Source organism: Tupaia chinensis, unplaced genomic scaffold (genome assembly GCF_000334495.1).
Source record: "Tupaia chinensis unplaced genomic scaffold, TupChi_1.0 Scaffold000622_1, whole genome shotgun sequence".
Lineage (NCBI taxonomy): Eukaryota > Metazoa > Chordata > Mammalia > Scandentia > Tupaiidae > Tupaia > Tupaia belangeri.
In genome coordinates this window covers 9732724-9753485 of record NW_006160142.1, presented here as the reverse complement: position 1 = coordinate 9753485, position 20762 = coordinate 9732724, and the positions used below count along the sequence as shown (strand labels likewise).

At 37.6% G+C, this 20762-nt stretch overlaps 1 protein-coding gene across 4 annotated transcripts in view; it reads right to left on the bottom strand.

The window, feature by feature from the left end:
- The window catches only part of VRK2 (VRK serine/threonine kinase 2), a 165836-nt gene that overhangs the window by 57548 nt on the left and 87526 nt on the right, over nt 1-20762 (bottom strand). For all 4 annotated transcript variants that reach the window (XM_006159052.3, XM_006159051.3, XM_027775977.1 and 1 more), the window contains 2 exons: nt 14788-14954; nt 2651-2812 (listed from right to left, as the gene is read on the bottom strand). In XM_006159052.3, the coding sequence (XP_006159114.1) occupies nt 2651-2812; nt 14788-14954 (329 nt within the window). The remainder of the gene's footprint in view (nt 1-2650; nt 2813-14787; nt 14955-20762) is intronic.

Below are 20762 nucleotides of genomic sequence, written 5' to 3'. Positions count from 1 at the left end.
TTAAAAAAAAAAAAAAAATATATATATATATATATATATTGATTTGAGGTCCAGAGCAGTGGGGCCCTGCACAATGTGAGGGTCATGTCGGAAGACCCTGGGTTTGGATCCCAGCTCATCCTGAGTGAATCTGTGATCCTGGCTAGAAGGCCAGGGAAACTGATGCATGGTGTGACTCCTATTTGGGGGCCCTGTGTGTGTATATATGTGTTCCAGCCTCCACCCCCTCACCCCCTCACCCCCTCTCTCAGGCAAAAGGGGAAAAATAAAGAATTAAGGCATAGCAAAATATAAAGCAAAATAACTTCATGACTTTGAGATATTCAAAGTTTTCTTAGGTTTCTTTACAGAAAAAAAAAAGACTGAATTTCAAATAAAATAATATAAAAAGTTTCTGCTCATCAATAACATTTTTAAGTAAATGAATAGGCAGGTCAAGTACTAGAAGAAGATATCCCCGGCACAGATATCTCACAGGAGATTTGTATATGGAACATATAAAATACTCCTATAGCTCGGTGATTAAAAAAAAAATCTCCAAATAAAAATGGGTGAGAAAATTTAAGAAACCTTATGAGAGAAGACATGTAAATAGTCAGTTGAACACATGAAAAAGTGCTCAAGAGTTTTAGTCACCAAGAAAATGATAACTGCAGCAACAGTAAGATACATTAATACACATATTGGAATGGCTAGACCAACACCACCACTTGGGGAGGAAGTATAATAGCCAGAACTCTTGTATTTTATTGGAGGGAGTGTAAAATAGCACACTTTCCAGAACTACTAGGTTTTTATAAAATTGAACATACATCTGCTCTACGACCTGGCAATTCCATGTCACAGGAGAAATGAAACATAGCCATTGAAGGACTTATGTCAGAATGTTTACAGCAACTACATTCAGGTTGGCCAGAAACCAGGAGCAGCCCAAGTGCCCATTAATAGAAAAATGGACACATCAATGATGATGCAGTTATACAATGGAGTACCATTCAGCAAAGAAAAAGTTACTGAGACATGCATGAATACAAATAAATCTCAAAAAGCAATGCTGAGTGAAAGAAGCAAGAAAAAAAATTTAATGTATGACTGCATGTATATGAAATTCCCAAAGAGGCAAAACTAAACTAGTGGTAAGAATCAGAAGGTCAGAATGGTAGTTGCCTCTAGGGGAAGGTACTGACTGGGAAAAGGAACAAAGACCTTTCCGGAATGTGATCAAATCTACAGAACCTATTGCTATCCTAGCCCAAATGAATCCATTTCTTTGCCTGAACCTGGCCATCAATATTTTTACACTGCCCTGTTCCCTTCAGGCACCAGGTGATTCCCTGCACAATAATGGTTATAATCTCACTAGATTTCGAATCTTTAAATTTTGTTACCAACCAATATTTGTCTTTAGTTTTACAAATGAAAACTATAAAATATACTCATTTGAAGTAGATTCCCTTTATATAAGTTTAAAATAAAACAACAAACAATGCTACTACGTTATACCAGAACAAATGTAAAAGATTCCTATTAGGGCCAGCAGATGGTGTAGTGGTTATGTCGCTGGACTCCCAGATGGCCAACCAGGGTTTGAGTCCCAGAACCAGTGGCTTGAAAATTATGCTGGGTGCATGTGCCTGTGTGTCCAAGATCCTGGGAGGAGAAGGGATTGTGGTATGGCCATTCCCCCAGGGGGGTTATTTCTCACATTCCTTCTCACTGTCTCTAGCAAGCACATGCACCCTAAGACAGAAAACTTCTCCCCTCAAAAAAAAAAAAAAAAAAAAAAAAATTCCTATTAGTACCAAAAAAAAGGGGAAGTGGCATTTCTCTGGATAAATTTGTATGCTTGCTGGTTGGATAAAGAATGCATAACTACTATGCCTCTAATTTTTGCCGTGGCTGCCAAGAAGTTCAGAGCCAAATTCAGTGCTCAGTTTAGTGATTAACATCTCAGGTCCCTGATATATTAATTTTTCTTGGGGGTAGGGTGTACAAGGTGTGGTATTAAATTATCCTGTTTTCCTACTATAAACTACTTCAAATCATTTGGGGAAAATGATGGTGTATAAATCATATAAAATGTTGGCCATTTTGACAAAATTAAATATTTTTTCACTGTAGATATACATTGTATGTTTCTCCTTCTTGTCAAAATAGGTTAGATTAGGAGGGATTTTTGCTGTTGCTTGAATGATTAATCTGCTAAAGGTGAGTCACTATGCACCCAAATGATCAAATGATGTAAAAACTACATCATTTAAAAATACAGCCATATTGACAGAGAAACACTTCACTTACATTTAATTATAAGGGTTAGACTTGAGGCACCAATATAAAAGTAAAGAATATGTTAAGAGTCCCTAATGGATCATAGATGGCATAAGAAATTTAAGTGCACTTCATTACATTCTTAGGATAAAGGAAGTAATCAGATCTGTACGCAAATGTGCTCGCTGCTATTCTGTTACAATGATAACTGGTGTCAGCTGCTGTGATTTTATCAGCTGAATAGGATATTTCCTGTCCCTTTTCATTTAACAAAACCATACAACCTTGGCCCTCGGGAGAAAATAAAATGTCTTTATTCCCAAAGGGCTTATTCTAATGTAACATTAAGGAAAAGCAAAAACAAAAATGAACACCACCTCACCTGAGCTGCTTCAGTCTCTGCCCATCCAATCAGCTGCTCTTCTTCCTGCACTTTTCTCCGTGCTGCCAGGGACTCAGCACTTCTCTCACTGTGGGCTGTTTTTTCTATTAACCTGTTTCGCATCTGATTGACTTGCTTTGTTGCAGCCTTCCGTGACTCAACCTGTTGGCATAAAGTAGTAATATATAATGAAAACTTTGGATACTCACTTGGAAAAAAACACATACATGTCCAGATTCTTCAAAATTCTAAATGTCGAAGTTTTAAAACAGGGAAAAATGAAGAAGAAAGCAACAAATGGATGTTATAGAAAACATATAGTAGCTGGTAAGACCCAGTCTCTTTATCAATGGGATACGACCAGTGAAAATTAGTGTTGCTATTACGCATGCTTTAGAAATGATCTCTGCAGATAATTTGCTTACTGAAAATGGCATTTTCCCAGAAAGTTGTCACATTTTAAAATTGCATATGAATTCATAATTGACCTTTGCTGGGAGTGGATTCAGTACATCTTTGTACTTTAAATTCTTATTAATTAAAATCTTAGTTTTCTATCATTGAGGTGAGCCTAATTAATGTGAAAGTATAAATGGAGCTTGTGATGTTTCTTATTTTACTGTGCAGGTAGTTTAACCTTTGTCCCCAAACGAGTAACAGTTCATGTCATCTATACTGTGTACAGTACCAGAGGTTAAGTTCTCAAACAAGCTTGCTGTCTCTAAGGTTTCTTTTTCACACTATGGTGATATCTGGGGGATGACTGACTCTCAATAACCTTGAAGTAGACATGGAAACAGGTCAGCTCTTAGAATACAGGTGGAAGATTGAAAGCACAGTGAAGGTCCTTATGTGAAGTATTTGTTCAGGAGCTTCGTGTTTACAGCAGCTGAAAGTGCCCATCACCGTTTTCATGGGTTAAGTAGAGAGCAGAGGATAGGAACAGCACAGGGGAAATAATGGAGTAGCCAGTGCCAAAATAAGGGAATGAGTTACATTAGCTGGGCAAGCACAGCTTTAATTTGTAGTCTCTCAATTCTTAGCTTCTATTGCCAACTGTGTTCACTCCGTCCCTTTAAAATATGCTGGTGTTTTGTGACAGGGTCTAAGTTGTCATAATACCATTCTTAATTCCCTTTTCTTCTCGGATCCCAGCTTATCAAAGGAGGGCAAAACCTCTACCTTTCAGTAACCTGCAAATTGGAAATGTTTCTTAATCACCCAGGGATTCTTTATTCCCGCCACTCAATCCTCTCAAACTACTGGGAAAATTGATTTGTAACCATCTTCTAAGCCACTCTTCCACCGAAGTCATCTTGGTAATAAACGTCCATCACATCACCGGTGTGAAACAGTCACCCATGGCTGCCACACACCATTTTATCCTATGGAAACACTGGCTAACCAATCATCATAAAAATGTGCTGTGCTATAAAGGGCCGTTAAGGTTTTTACTCCAGCTTTACTGAGATACAGCTGACAAAAATTATATATATTTAAGATGTACACTGTGAGGTTTTGATAAATATACATCAAATTGTGAAATGATAATACAATTGGGTTATTTAATACATTCATCATCTCACATAGTTACCAGTTTTGTGTGCGTACATGGTAAGAACATTTAAAATTTACCCTCCTATTCAAGTATACAGTATGGTTTTTTTTTTTTAAAGGCTTTTGCTATAGGGAGCATGCACTCAACAGAGAGAGACAGAAAGAGATAGTGAGAAGGAAAGTGAGAAATCATCCCCCACCCCCAAAGGCATGGCCACACCACGATCCCTTCTCCTCCATTCTCCTTCTGGAATTTTGGGCACGCAAACATGTGTCTGGCATGAATTTGAGTCCCAGTTCCAGACTCAGACCGCGATTAGTTATGTGGAAGCCCAGCACCTCAACCACTACACCACCTCTTGGCCCCTATAGTTTTTTTTCTTTTAAGAATTATTTTTAAAATGTTATTTATTATTTTTAATTTGGCCAGAGGTAGACAAGAAAGAGAGAGCGAAAGCAAGAAAGCAAGCTGCCAGATCCAGGACTCAAACTGCAGTCAGCCATGTGGGAGTCCAATGCCTTAATTACTGCACCACCAGTCGGCCCCAGTACAGTATTCTTAACTACAATATCCATTTTATACATCAGATCACCATAACTAATTCAGCTAAACTGAAAGTTTGTGCCCTTTTGCCAACATCTCCATTCCTTCCACCCTCCAGCCCTTTGAATTTATTCTACTCTCTTGCTTTCTGAGTTCAACTTTTTCAGATTTGGGATGTCATATAGTTTTTGTCTTTTTGTTCCAAGTTTACTTCACTTGGTGTAATGTCTTCCTGTTTCATCCATGTTGCAAATGGCAGGATTTTCTTTCTTTTTTTTTTTTCTTTCAATGAATAATCTTCCACTGTGTGTGTGTGCATTTATTTTTACCATCCAGTGAGGGCTACTCAGGGCTACTGTGAATAATGCTGCAAAGAATATGTTTGTGCAAATATTTCTTGGAGATCCAGATTTTATTTCCTTTGGATATAAGCTCAGCAAATAGCCAGATTTATGGTCACTCTATTTTCTATTAATATATTCAGATTTGTAGTGCCTCCTGTAGGCACTTTAGGCATAAAGATTTTTTGCTCTGGGTGCTTCTGTTGTACAATAAAATTTCTATCTATACTGAATTTTCTGTGAGGTTTCCTGGAAGGGATGAGGCCTCTGGTTCTATTGTCCACTGGCCCATCACTAGGCTGTCCCACCATGAGCAACTCTAGCTAACAAACACAATGACAGCCAGTTTGTGAGAAATGTTTGCATCTAGGGAAACTTACAAATGATAGGGGTGAAGTGGGATGATTAACCCTTGATTTTCCAGAGTGAAACTTTCTTTTTTCTCAAAGATTTAAACGTAAATACAGAAAATCCTACAGGTATCTCACACAATCATACAGAAGGACACACTGTTCAAATGCATATTATTCAAGAAAGCAGCTACTCAAAAGGTAGTTTTATTTAATTTTTCACTGGAACTTCACATTGTTCTATAAAGTAAGGCATATTTTTGGATCCTTAAGAATTAATAAACCAAAAATATAATTTGTATTCTGCTTTCCTCACATATAAAAAATAAACAGGAAGAAATGTTCATTAAATCTTTTTTTTTTGGGAGAGGTTTTTGCTATAGGGCGCGTGTGCTCGCCAGACAGAGAGAGACAGAGAGACAGAAAGCGAGAAATCACCCCCCAGGGGGGATGGCCATGTTGCAATCCCTTCTCCTCCATTCTCCTCTCGGGATTCTGCGCACGTATATCCACCGGGCCCGGGACTCGAACCGCGGTCAACTACATGGGAGTCCAGCGACACAGTCATTACACCAACTGCTGGTCCCAAATCATTTTGAGAATTAAAGCTCAGAAAAAAATGTTGTGAACTGTTAAACTGTCTACAGTGATTACTATTACCAATATTACATCCACCCTTGATACGCTGTGGGAAGCTCAGGTTTAGAGAGAATGAAGAAACAAAGTTTCACTCTCTGAAATGAAGGCCAGCTGGTTTAGCTCTGAAATATAGTTTCCCCTGCCTAGGTAAAGAACGGTTGCACACTGTACCCAAGTGTTTATACCATTATAATTTGGATTCAGACACGTATGTTATAAAGAGGAAAACACTATGAACTGATAAAAGGATTGACTAGCTTGAAAAAGTAGCTTACCCGAGGTTGAACTGGGGCCTTTAATAAGGCTGTTTTCTGGACCAGCCAGTGGTGTGGTAGTTAAGGCATCTGGATCCCACATAGCTGACTGTGTCAGGTTTGAGTCCCAGGCCCAGCAGCTTGAAAAACATGCCAGTGCATTTGTGTATGTGCTCAAAATCCTGAGAATGGAGAAGGGATTGTGGCATGGTCATTTCTATGGGTAGGAGGGGTGTCTTCTCTCTCTAGCTATCTCTCTCGGGAAGTACACATTCCCTACAGTGAAATTAAAAAAAAAAAAAAAAAGACCCTTTTCCAACTTGCCTTTAACATTCTAGGAATCTCAATATACCTCAATAAGCATTCTTACTGAAATGTGGTTTCCTTCAGTGAATTTTGGACATTAAATCCTAGTGGGTGGCATAAGTTGACTGGTGGCTTTGATGACAGAGTTTTTTTTTTAGAGAGAGATTTTTGCTATAGGGTTTGGTTCATGCACTCGCCAGTGAGACAAAGAGACAGAAAGTGAGAAATCACTTTTCATGGGATGGCCATGGCACAATCTCTTCTCTTCCATTCTCCTCTCAGGATTTTGTGCATACATGTACACATGCCCAGCATGAGTTTGAAACCACCAAGACTTGGAATCAAACCATAGTCAGCTATGTGGGAGTACAGTAAGAGCACCATTATGTTGGCCCCAGTGGCAGAGATTTGACGGGCAATGCTACCTCAAGAACACTGCCAGAACTACGAAGCATCTTTAGCTATATATATACCCTCATTCTGATTGAGGCAAATATCCCTTTTCAGGGAAAAATACTGACATCTCTACAATCTCAGGAACAGTATTTGAGGACTTCAGTTTACATGGAATAGTTTATAATGCCTAATAAAATCTTGCATATAAAAATAAAAAAATCCTTGCTTTTCTGTTCAAAAAGAGGTTGCTGAAACCAGCAGATGGCATAGCAATTATGTCACTGGATTCCCACATGGCCAACTCTGGTTTGAGTCCTGGACTCAGTGGCTTGAAACTCAAGATCCTGAGATCTTGCCCAAGATCCCAAGAGGAGAATGGAAGAGAAAGGATTGTGGCATAGCCATTCTCCACTCCGGGAGGTGATTTCTCATGTTCCTTCTCACTGTCTCTGTCTCTCTCTCTCTGGTCAGCACACATGCCCTAAGGCAAAAACTTCTGGGGAATATAAAGAGGGTTGCAAGTATGGTAAGATCCATATGATGATTCAATACCTAACAAAAAGATTATTTTGCAAAGAATATGACTATATTTCCTTCAGTATATATAACTTTCAGTTATACTGGGAAAAATAACATTAAAATAATTAAACTTTAAGCCCTGCCTTACTGCGTGTTCACCAGCTACCATGCCGCCTGTCACAGCTACGACCTCGTGGTCAGTCTCCTCAGCTCTATCCCCCTGGTTCAGCCCCTAGATGCATCTGGACCATAGAGGTTGCAGTAAGTCAGGAGAACATGACTGACACAGAGGTGAAGACCTACTGCCACCATTTCTGCACCTGCAGGTACCTGGGCAGTAGCCACTGCTTGCAACTAACTTCTGCACAGAGAGTAATCAGGCAGGACCACTGTGGGAAAGAGGTAGTTCGTGGTAACGTCTAGTTTGCATGGTTTCTATCTGCAAAAGTAGAGAAGAATGAGCCATCTGAAGCTTGTGAGCCTCTGGAGAACTCGCCCTACCAACTGTCCCTCCAAAAGAGAAAGCTGAGAAATCCAAACTTTAGACTCCCATCATAGATTCCAGCACTCCCATCCACAGAAGAACAAGGAAACTGGTATGGAACTAACACACATTATAGGAAAGCACATCAGCAAACAGCTTCAGGAAAACAAACAAAAAACAGGACCTCCAACCCCACTCCCATCCCAAGTTGGCAAAAGAGCTACACTATCCAGTACGCTAAAAAGCAGGTGGTACTCCATTTACAATCAAGTCTCCACGGCCAGGAGGGAGCAGAGTACCTCTCATGCAACAGAAACTTAGGAATTTGGACACTACCCCTGACCGGCAGGCAGGACAGGTCTGCACTCTTCCTTCTGTAAGCCTTAAGTACAGGGGAATGGTTAACTGCTCCAACTGACACCACCCACAGCACAGCTCTTCCAGACAGACCTCCCCCAACTGTCTCACATACAGCTATGCAAGTCCTGCTCTGATCTGGAAGATGCAGCTGATTACCAGCCCTTCCCAAATCACACTGCAGGGGACACACCAGGGACCTGGCACTTTTCTTCCTTCCCCTGGACACTGTGGAATTTACTTAAAAAAATTAGGAAGAGGTATTTCACCAGATGCCTAAAAATCAACAGAGACACAAGAATTACGAGAAAACAAGGAAACAGTTCTTCCAATGAACACAATGAATTCCTCACCCACAATGAAAAAAAAAAACAAACCACATAAATAATGTCAGAAAAAAGAATTTACAATATTCATTGTAACAAAATTCAATGAGATGTAAGAGAAAGTGAATAATCAATTCCAGAAGATGAGAAAATCATACCAAGACATGAAAGAGCAATTTTATAAAGAGACAGAAACCCTACAAAAGAAATCAAACTGAATTTCTGGAGATAGAGAATATACTACAGGAAATCAAAATCTCCCTTGAGGGGCTGGCAGGTGGCATGGTGGTTAAGGGTGCTGGACTCCCACATAATCGACTGCAGTTTGAGTCCCAGACCTGGTGGACTGCTTTCTCACTTTCCCTTTCTCTCACTCTGTCCCTCTCTGGTCAAATTAAAATAAATAGAGTTAAATAAAATAATTCTTAAAAAAAAAAAAAAAACTCTCTTGAAAGTATTAACAACAAACTGGACCATGCAGAAAAAATAATCTCAGACATTAAAATCTCCAATGTAGTCCAAACTTCCAAAAAGAATAATGAAAAAAAAAAAATGACAACATACAGGAAATTCTAGACACCATTAAAGTAGCCAGATACCCAGACAATGGGTATTCCAGAAAGCAAAGAGCTGAAAAAAGGCATAGAAAATCTCTTTCATGGCATACTATCTGAAATTTTCAATGTAGAGATACAGACATTCATATCCAGGAAATACAAAGAACACCAAACACACTTAACATGAGAAGATCCTCTCCAAGGCACATTATAGATAAATTATTAAAAATCAAAGGCAAAGATGATATTCAAAAGATGGCAAGAGAGAAACGTCAAGTCACTTACAAAGGTTACTCCATCAGATGAATCTCACACCTTCAACTGAAACAATGCAGGAAAAGAAAAATGAGAAGACATTTAAAACTGAAAGAAAAAAAAAAATCAGCCAAGAATACTATGCCTGGTAGTATTAACTTTCAAATGAGAAGGAGAAATAGAATCATTTCCAAATAAACAGATCATAAAATAACTAAGAAAATGGCAGGGATAAGTCTGAAAAAACTGATAATATTCAATATTAATGGATTAAATTCTTCCAATTAAGAGACACATTGGCTGAAGACACTGAAAAACAGGAACCTTCTATATGCTGCTTACAAAAAAACACACCTCATTGGTAAAGGCATATGTAGACCAAAAAGGCTAGAAAAAAGTAATTTCACACAAATATGAAATAAGAAAAGGCTATAATCAAGATACTGCTATCAGACAAAAAAGACAAAAATTGCAAAAAGAGATAAAGGACACTCATATAGTGTCATATACATCTTCTTCACAAGAATATGTAACAATTATAAATATTTATGCACCCAACATTAGGGCATAAAAATACATAAAGATTGCTAGATATAAATGGAGTGAGAGACTGCAACATATAATGGTTGGGGATTTCAACATCTCCCTGACATTAAAGAACAGATCATCTAGACAAAGAACAGACACACATGGTATAAATGACATCGTGAACCAAATGGACTTAACAGACATTTAATATACCCAACAATCACAAAATAACATATTTTTTTCATCCCCACATGGAACATTTTTGAAGAACAATAGAAATAGCAGAAGTAGTGAACCAGCAGTTAGTGTAATGGCTATGTTGCTGGATTACCACGTAGTCGACCCTGGTTCGCGTCCCGGACCCGGTGGCTTAAAACTCACGCCAGGCGTGTTTGCGTGCATGCCCAAGATCCCGAGAGGAGAATGGAGGAGATGGAATTGTGGCATGACCACCCCCCCCGGGGGATGATTTCTCGCTTTCTGTCTCTATGTCTCTCTCTGTCTGTTTGGCGAACGCACGCGCCCTATAGCGAAAACCTCTCCAAAAAAAAAAAAAAAGAAGTTGGGGCTGGCAGGTGGTATGGTGGTTGAGGCACTGGACTCTCACATGGCTAACTGCAGTTTGAGTCCTGAACCTTGTGGTTTGTTTTCTCCCCCTCTCTCCCTTTCTCTGTCTGCCTCTCTTTGGTCAAACTGAAGAAAAATAATAATAAATAAAATTAAATAATAATTCTTTTTAAAATACGAGAAATGACAAAGATTGAAGCAGAAATAAATGGAATAGAGAATAAAAGAACTATACAAAAAAATCAATAAGATGAAAACTGTATTTTTGACTGGATAAACAAAACTGACAAAACATTATCTAGACTAATCAAGAAAAACAAAGAAAGGAAACACATAAATAAAATTGGTAACAAAACAAGCAACAAGTTTCTCATAGTTTTCCCTGCAGAGGTCTTTCACATCTCTTTAGGTATATTCCTAGATAATTTAACTTTTTGTGTGGCTAATTTTTTTTTTTTTTTTTTTAGCTTTTTTGCTATAGGTAGTGTGTTCTCACTAGAAAAACAGAGAGAGGGAAAGAAAAATCACCTTCCAAGGGGTGATGGCAACACTGCAATCCCCTCTCCTTTAGTCTCTTTTCAGGATTTTGAACACACAGGCACAAGTGCCCAGTGTGATTTTCAGGTCACCAAGTCCGGAACTTGAACTGGGCAGCCAGCCATACAGGATCAGCGCCTTAACCTCCATGCCACCTGCTGGCCCTGTGTGGCTATTTTATTTCTTTTGGAATTGCTTTCTTCAATTCTGCCTCAGTCTTTTCATTGTTGATGTATTAAAATGCTATACATTAGTGGAGGGAGGGGCAGGCGTAGGAAAGGAAATTTGGGGAAATAATGGAGAGGCAAGGCATTTGGGATGCAGATATGGTTTATTATTTGTTAATGAAGACATGCGTTTGTTCTCAACTGGGCTGGACTGAGGTGTGTGTCATGCTAGGTAAAGTCTCTTTACAATCTAAATGATGAAGTGATTAAATGTATATATAAGTATTAAAATTAATAAATAAAAAATTATTTAAAAATAATAAAATAAAATGCTATACATTTTTGGATATTCATTTTGTATCCTGCCACCTTCCTTAATTCATTTACCACTTCTCAGAGTTTTTTCATGGATTCTCCTGGAGTTTCTATGCATGTAACCATGTCATCTTAGAATACAAATTTCATCTCTTCTTTTCCTATTTGAATGCTTACTCTACTTTCTAGTCTGACTGCACTAACTAAAACTTTCATTAGTATATTGAAAAAAAAAGTGGAGAAAATGGGTGGCCTTGTCTTATCCCAAGTTATAGTGGGAAAACTTCCTGTTTTCTTCCACTCACATGATGTTAGTTATGGGTCTATCATATGGATTTTAATTGTGTTGAGAAATGTACCTTCTACAACTATTTTGCTGAGAGTCTTAATCATGAAGGGATGTTATATTTTAATAAATGTTTTTTACATCAATTGATATGAAACTATGGTTATGTTTCTGTTAATGTGATATATTACAATTATTATTTTGTGTATGTTGTACCATCTACATATTCCTGAGAGAAAGCCTGCCTGTCATGATGTATAATCTTTAATGTGCTGAGGGATTCAATTTGCTAGTATGTTGTTGAGGATTTTTGCATCTGTATTCATGAAGGATACTGGTCTATAGCTTTTTATTGTTGTTATGTCCTCTGCTTTTGGTATCAAGATGATGGAGGCATCATAGAATGAGTTTGGAAGGGTTACTTCTTTTTGGAACTTCACCTTCTGTGAAAAATATCCCCTAATGATCTTACCATCTAAATATTCAGGCTGATCACATTTTTTTCTCCCCACTGGGCACATGTGCACGCTAGATAAAGAGAGAGATAAACAGAGAAAAGAAAAGTGGAAAATGACCCCCCAGGGGATAGCCACATCAGAATCCCTTCTCCTCCATTCTCCTCTTAGGATATTGAGCATACATGTACATGCATCCAGTGTGATTTTCAAGCCACCTGGTCCCAGACTCAACTGCTGTGGGAGTCCATGTGGGAGTCTACCCACCCCAATCACCATGCCACCTGCTAGCCCCTGGGCTGCTCATATTTTAATGGAAATTAATCAAGATCTTAAGAATACATATTATCCTTATGGGTCTTCTTTGGAATCAATCAAATGCTCCAATCAATAGAAAGAATAAAAAAAATTGATGGAGATTCATTGAAAAAAATGTTTTATGTTCTATTCTCATATAACAGTGGTTTCACAACAAAATCCCTTCGAATTTGATGAAACTGAAAATTCTGATGGATAATTAGAATTTTATATCCGAGGATATAGCCATCATTTTTTAAAAAATGGTCTCTTTGATATTTCAATTAAGTTTATAAACCTGAAAAACTACCAAAAAGGAAAAAAAAATCAACTTAAATTAGGGTAGATTAAGTGTTGACCATTATTGCAATGAAAATACTATGTCAAGGAAATGGTTCTTTGTTTTGTTGCAAAAGTAATAAAAACACAAAAGTCAATAAAACTGTTAAAATAAGTCTCAGTAATTACAAAGATCAAAATCCAGTGGCTTTTTATTAAACATGAACTTTTGTTCTGCCTTCTGCAATACGTAAATAGTGCTGACAATTGGTTTGTAAGGCACTTGCTACAATAAAATGTAATTGTATCATGAGAGAAAGGTGACAATCAGGAGATCATGAAAAAATTACATATTCTCACTGGTAGTTAATTAGCCATGCAAAACCTCCTCAAACAGATATTCTCTTCTATTAGGAATGATTACTATGCAGGCCTACAGATGTCAATACCACAGTCATTCAAATACTTCTTTTCCTACTAATTGAAGGTTGTAAAGCTCTGGTGCCAAGGTTTTGCTTCCAAAGAGCTAATTTATGACTAGAAGGATATTTTATGTCTTCAGTTGCAGCAGCTACAAAATTCAGCAAATCAGAACCATCTGTGCACTGATACTTGACTCACCATTCATCTAGCAGCCTATCAGTCACATTAGTTTGCATCTTGCGTTCTTGGCTCATGAACACTTGTGATGATCCAAAGTTCATAAGAAATAATAAAAATGAATGGCATCCTGACCCTACCTTATTGTATACTCATCAGGAAAAAAAAGCTCTCCACTTTTTTTTTTTTGCATATAGAGTGTGTCAAGAAAGACATCATTTAGTTGCTAGTCCAGTAATGTTGCTAATAGTCTCAGGTTTCGGCCACCCTTTTAAAAATGTGTTAAGTCTAATTCTTTTGTATTGTTTTAAATTCTTATTTTTATAAAGAAAGTATGAGTCTGCTGCGAGAGGACAGAGTAAAAGATGAGGTATAACTTTTAAAATAGATAGTTCTCTTTTTAAAAAGTTTTCATAGATTAGAATATCAGCACATATAAATAATTTGGTCAAATCAAAGACTATAATCACCACCAAGTTATGGCCAAACTGGAAGGCAAAAACAGGGCAATCACTGAAAACAAAACAAATGAAGAAAAGCAGCAAATAAAGGCTCTCATAAATAAAGATTCTCAGATTAGCCTTTAACCTTACTTCACTCATATTTCTATGATGTCAGTGACTACTTTACTTCTTTAAATACTTATATATATTTCCATAAATATTTCTTTTAGTACTCTAGGAGGTTATAGATGCTACTGTTTTTCTATAAAGGTAATCGATCAAAAGTTGTTTTTTTTGTTTGTTTGTTTGTTTTTTTTAGGGAGATTTTTGCTATAGGGCATGTGCGCTCACCAGAGAGACAGAGAGAAATCACTCCTCAGGAGTCATGGTCATGTCACAATCTCTTCTTCTTCATTCTCCTCACAGGATCTTCGGTATGCATGCACATAAGCCCAGCATGTGTTTTAAGCTGCCAGGTCTGGGACTGGAACCCCAGCTGAATGCATGGCAGTCAAGTGATGTAACCATTACACTGTCTGCTGGTCCCGATCAAAAGTATTTTCAACAATCTTATGCTGAGTTAAAGGAAGTACTATTGGGTCATCTTAAAACTCATAACTCATTTTTGCAAAGAAAAACATATCATGACTTTCCCGAAGACCTAGTAAATATAATAAGCAAGCAACTGAACTGTCAGGCTCATTTTGAGACCTAAAACAACTTGAGAGAAAAGTTTCATAGAAGACAATCATAGGGTCTCAGGGACTATGTTACTTACTTTTACACTGTTTGGAGTTCGCACAGGTATGCTCTGTCCTTCAGTGGAAAATTCCAATGGTCCTAAAGGTATTCCACCTGGGTTCAGAATTTTCTTGAGCATTTGATAGTTTGGCTTTTCATCATATGCTAAACTATAAACACATGCCAAAAATTGGGCTAATTCACCTGTGAAATATTAAATTTTTTACAGTCATTCATAATTGGCAAGAATTGACAGGACTTCAACGACCTCAAAATTTCTGTTCTTTCTCTTACACACATACACACACACACAGAGAGAGAGAGAGAGAGAGAGAGAGAGAGAGAGACTAATATGTTCCAAAGAAACTAAGAATGCAATTTAACAAATAGCACTTTTTAAATGATATTCAAAAACTGACTGAAACACAGTGATTTATAAATTTGACATGATGAAACAAACATTTTTAACATACATTCGATGATATGATTATAATTCACAAGTCTTATGAGAGGAAGAAAATGTATAATTTTAAAAAGTAATAAACTTAACAAATTTATTAAAATTTGTTTCCTACCATAATATTAGTGATTCTGATTTATGAAATACAACTACTAAGGACTACATAAATAATCGAATAGACCAGGCATGCTTCAGACTTTTTTCATATTGAACTTTAAAAAATTCAGTAAAAAATAAGTATAAATTAGTATAAATCTTCTTTGAAAGAAAAAAAAAACACTGAAATTTTTAATTAAGGTATTGATTTTGGGATGATCAATAAATTTAGAAATGACCTTTCAATTCCATGTTTTTTTAGCTATGCTTTTTGAATGCTCAAAACTTCCCTCAAGTCTTCCATATCTAGATGGCCCAGTGCAGTCACAGCAGTCATCTTGATTTTGAGCAGTAAGATAAGCAGTTGCCACTTTAAAATTTTTCTCTTAGGTAGAAATATGTTTCCCTAGATACACATAGTAATCTCCTTTTTGCCAAAAGGAGGAAACTACCTACTTATAAAAAGAAATAATTGCTGTGGGGTGCCTATGTTCACCAGAGAAGGAGAAACAGAGACAGAAAAAGAGAATGTGAGAAAGCATCCTCCAAGGGAACCAGCAGTTAGTGTAATGGCTATGTCGCTGGATTCCCACGTAGTCAACCGCGGTTCGCATCCCAGACCCAGTGGCTTAAAACTCATGCCGGGCACGTGTGCGTGCGTGTCCAAGATCCCAAGAGGAGAATGGAGAAGGGATTGTGGCGTGGCCATCCCCCCCTGGGGGGTAATTTCTCGCTTCCTGTCTCTCTGTCTCTCTCTGTCTGGCGAGTGCACGCGCCCTATAGTGAAAATCTCTCCAAAAAAAAAAAAAAAAAAAGATAAAAAAAAAGAAAGCATCCTCCAAGAGGGATGGCCATGCCACAATCTCTTCTCCATTCTCCTCTCAGGATTTTCAGCATGCACATGCACGGGCCCAGCATGATTTTCAAGTTGTCAGGTCTGGCACTTGAATCACAGTTAGCCATGTGGGATCCAGATGCATTTACTGCAAAGCCACCAGCTGGCCTGGGAACTACCAATGTTTAAATACAAGTTAAATCAGTAGCCCAAAGTTATAAACATAGCTGAATTAAAATGTTTTTCGTCTGTATTTTTATTTCAGGTTCAAGTTCAATGTAAAATTGGTATAGCAGTATACTATTTAAAAACTGGCATATCTTCACTTGTAAACAGAAATGTTTAGATACGCCTTTTCCTTCAAAAACTTTTCATTGGCCCAGCTGCAGTGGCTAAGACACTGTGCTCTTTAGACTAGGACCACATGTGAGGCTTAAATTCAAATCCTACCAGCAGTGTAAGAGAGTTCCCTTTACCAACTCCCCCACCCTCCGTATCTCATTTTGATCTGCATTTCCCTTACAATGAGGGATGTTGAGCATTTTTTCATATGCCTTTTAGCTATTCATATGTCATCTTTACAGAGTGGTTTTTTTCAACTCATTCTCCCTTCTTTTAATAGGATTGATTGTCTTTTTCCAGAACAGCTGCTTAAGTTCCTTGTGAATTCTGGTTATCAGTCCCTTGTCTGATGCATAGCTTACAAAACTATTTTCCCATTCTGAGGGCTGTCTGTTCACACTAATCACTGTGTCTTTTGCCATGATGAAACTTCTTAGTCTGATGTAATCCCACTTGTCTATTTTGGGAATTATCGAATGTGCTTTGGGGGTCTTACTTAAGAAGTCTCTCCCTACCCCAATATCTCCCAGAGTTTCCCTAGTGTTTTCCAGGAGCAGTTTTATACTTTGAGGCCTTCGATTTAGGTCCTTGATCCACCTTGACTTGGTGATTGAATGTATAAAAGAAAATGAAATGGAAAAAAAGAAATAGCATCCAAAAAAAAAAAAAAAAAGACCATAGAAAACAAAACAAAACAAAACCCAAATCCTATTCAACCTACAGGCCTGGTGCAGTGATCCACATGTGTAATCCTAGCAACTGCAGGGAGTTATGGAAGGAGAATTGCAACATGGGCAAGACTGTCTTATAAAACAAAACAAAACCCTATTACAATTACTTCTTACTTTCTTACTTAGCTGTTTCTATCCCATGGTGGAAAAATCTGGGAAATGACTTCCTAATCCTTTACTTTCCTTCCGGGCCTACCTCCATTCAAGTGGAGAACTGCAAAGGCATTGATTTTTCATGCCCTACAGGGAAATATTCCAGAAGGAACAGAGATCATTCCTACCTCCCTCTTTAAAGTCAGAATGACCATTTTATACCATATAGTCCAGAGCTTTTTTCTAGAAACATGAAGCTAATGTGGCTATACTGAGAACTCTTGGCTCTGGGCTCCCCCTCATCCAACCACCCCAGACACCACAGCAATTATGCAATCTACTTTTTCCTAACTTATAAGATGTATCAACTTCTGTCATCTAGCATTTGGTCAAACTGATCTTTGTTAACTAGCAAAGGGCTGCTGCTTTATCACATTTATAACTGATGGTTCATCAGAGCCCCTTGGGGGGCATCCAATTCTTAAACAGATGATCAAAAAGAACAAAGATTAAATTACATTCACTACCATTTTACTGTACGTATTTTTTTATTCTCTGGTCCTTTGAAGACTGGTAAACCATGTTTTGGTGTATATTACAATTCCATTAACCAGACTATCCCAAATGGAGAAGCGTGCTCAGAGTGTCAGGAACAAATCACTGCTACAAGACAATGGAAAACTGGCACTCCACCAACTGATGGCAGCTGTGTTGCAAGGTCTTCATGGGACTGGGGTTTAGAAAAATGAAGTACCAGTGTGGGAGGAGAGGGGAAAAAATGGAAAGAGCCACTTCCATTATAAATTTATTATTATAAATCTGCAGCTTAGACTATTGGGATACAGTACTGGTTTACAAATGTTAGCCTTTCTAGATATGGATTTATTATATTAAGTACATTTTAAAATTTACTAGCATATTTTCAGAGCTATAAAACAAAATGCTTTATAAAATTATAGTATCCTTGAATCTGCTTTGGAGGTTAGTGAAATATTAAGTATCGTTATGGATACCATTCAAGAGACAGAAATTTCTGAAACTATTGTCATACTGAGTTAGACATACATGCTCAAACTTCTTGCCTATTTCATAAAATATCCTAGTAATAAAGCTTTTGTAGATCTGCTCCTTTAATTTTCATGGCTGTGCTTTTCCTAAACACAACTTCTTAACTTTTTTGACTTAAGACTAATGTTTCAACATCATGTGCTTTAGAAAAAGAAATCTGCATTTTACAAATAATAGTATAGAGGCCAGCAGGTGGCATGGTGGTTAAGGTGCTGGAGTCCTACATGGCCTGATTTGAGTCACGTTCCTGGCAGCTTGAAAATCATGTCAGGCACATGTGCATGTGTGCCCCACATCCTAGGAGGAGAATGGAGGAGAAGGGATTGTGGCATGGCCATTCTTCCTGGAGTGTGATTTTTCACTTTCCCTCTCACTGTCTCTCTTTGGTGAGTACACATGCCCCATGGCAAAAACCTAAAAAACAAAACAAAGGAAGAAACAATAAATAGTTTTTACTGAGAAAAAGAAAACAGGTATACCTGTCATTTAGATTAATTGTACATCTTAAGTCTTATCTCTAATAACACAGAATATGCACTAGCCCATAAGTATTTATCTCATACATCTGAGTTTCCATTTTTTTAAAAAATTTTGTAATTTTTAAATTAAAAAAAAATTTTGGGGGGGGGCAGATATTTTTTACTATAGGGTGCATGCACTTGCCAGAGAGACAGAGAGCGAGACAGAGACAAAAGGTGAGAAATAAGCCCCCCAGGGGGATGGACACAACATAATCCCTCTCCTCCATTCACCTCTAGGATTTGGGGCATGTGTATACACATATGCCTGGCATGAGTTTTAAGCTGCCGGGTTCAGGACTTGAACTGCGGTTGACTATGTGGGAGTCAAGCAATGTAACCATTACATCACCTGCTGGTCCCTCCTTTCTAATCCTAAATTATATAGTCACTGTTTATGCTCAAAGAACACAAAAAAGGTAAAGAATATATATAATTTTTTAAAACATGACATCTCTCCGTAGTTTTTTTCCTTTCTGTTCCACTGGGTAAAACATGAACTATATAACTTGGTAAAAATGACAATAAGAATATTAGTGATCATTTTGATCAAGTTATTTAATGAAGCTACAAAAATTACATGTTCATCTTCTAACCCATCTCCCCAAATGACAATCTCTGCTTGGTTCTCTCCATCGGAAGAAAAGTATTACTGGGGCCAGCAGGTGGCATAGTGGTTAAGGTACTGACCTTCCACGTGGTCGACTATGGTTTGAGTCCTGCACCTGGCAGTTTGAAACTCATGCTGGGCATGAATGCATGAGTGCCCAAAATCCCAAGAGGAGTATAGTGGAGAGGGGACTGTGGTGTGGGGATTGTGGTGTGGCCATCCCCCTGGGGGGTGATTTTTTGCTTTCTATCTCTCAGGTGAGTGTATGTGCCCTATAGGAAAAAAATGAAAACAAAAATGAAAACAAAACTCTCAGAAGAAAAAGAAGAAGAAAAGTATTACAGAAAGGGCAAAGAAGACTCACATGAGGAACGGTTCATGGGACTTAAGACGTGGAAATGGGAAGGAGACATGGTTTCTTTTTCATTTCCTATGCAAATTAAAATTTTGGTTTCTAGTCAAAGAAGGGTTGTGAATATAAGTCTAAGATTACTTTTCAAATGAAGACCAGTGTTGGTTGATCTGAACTGGGGAGTCAATGCACATATCTACTTTCACAAGGCAGCTAAAAGCTAACTTTGAGATTGCCCAATATAAATAGAGAACAAGAATCACCTTGCAAGCTCGATGGCAGGAGTGGCCCTTTTTTCTATAGTACAATCTATTGGGCTGTCAGAAAAGAAATGATGTATTTTTACATAGAAAACATAGGAAAAGACATCATGACTTTTCCAACAACCTAAAAACACAATTGCTAAATTTTTGCTGAACAACGTGTAATGCATACAAACACATTTGGGTAATTCCAAGTTGACTTACTATTTTATACTGGTAAGACTGTCAATTAAATTATTCCAAAAGTTTAATACTAGCTTGAAAGACAAAACCATTCAGGAAATACACTTCCAACCCCAAGACCTTAAGCCCTTTCTAATTGAAAAATTTCTGTTGGTTCTTCATAGACATAGTGTAATCCAAGTCTAAAAAAAATTCAAGTGCTCAATGATTTCTTTTTTTAACTACTGACTGAAAGTAGTCTTTCCTTAGGTCAACTTTATCTTTTTTCAATAACATATAGTGGAACAAAAACAAAGTCTGAACTCTAGATATATCAGCTGCAATTGACTGTGCATGATTCTCAAAATATGTATTTTAAAAAATGCATCAGTAGAGATTATAACTCCATTTAAAATTTTTATAGGGTTCTTGTATTCTAACATCAAAGATAATCTAACATAGTATTCTCTAGCAACCTATCT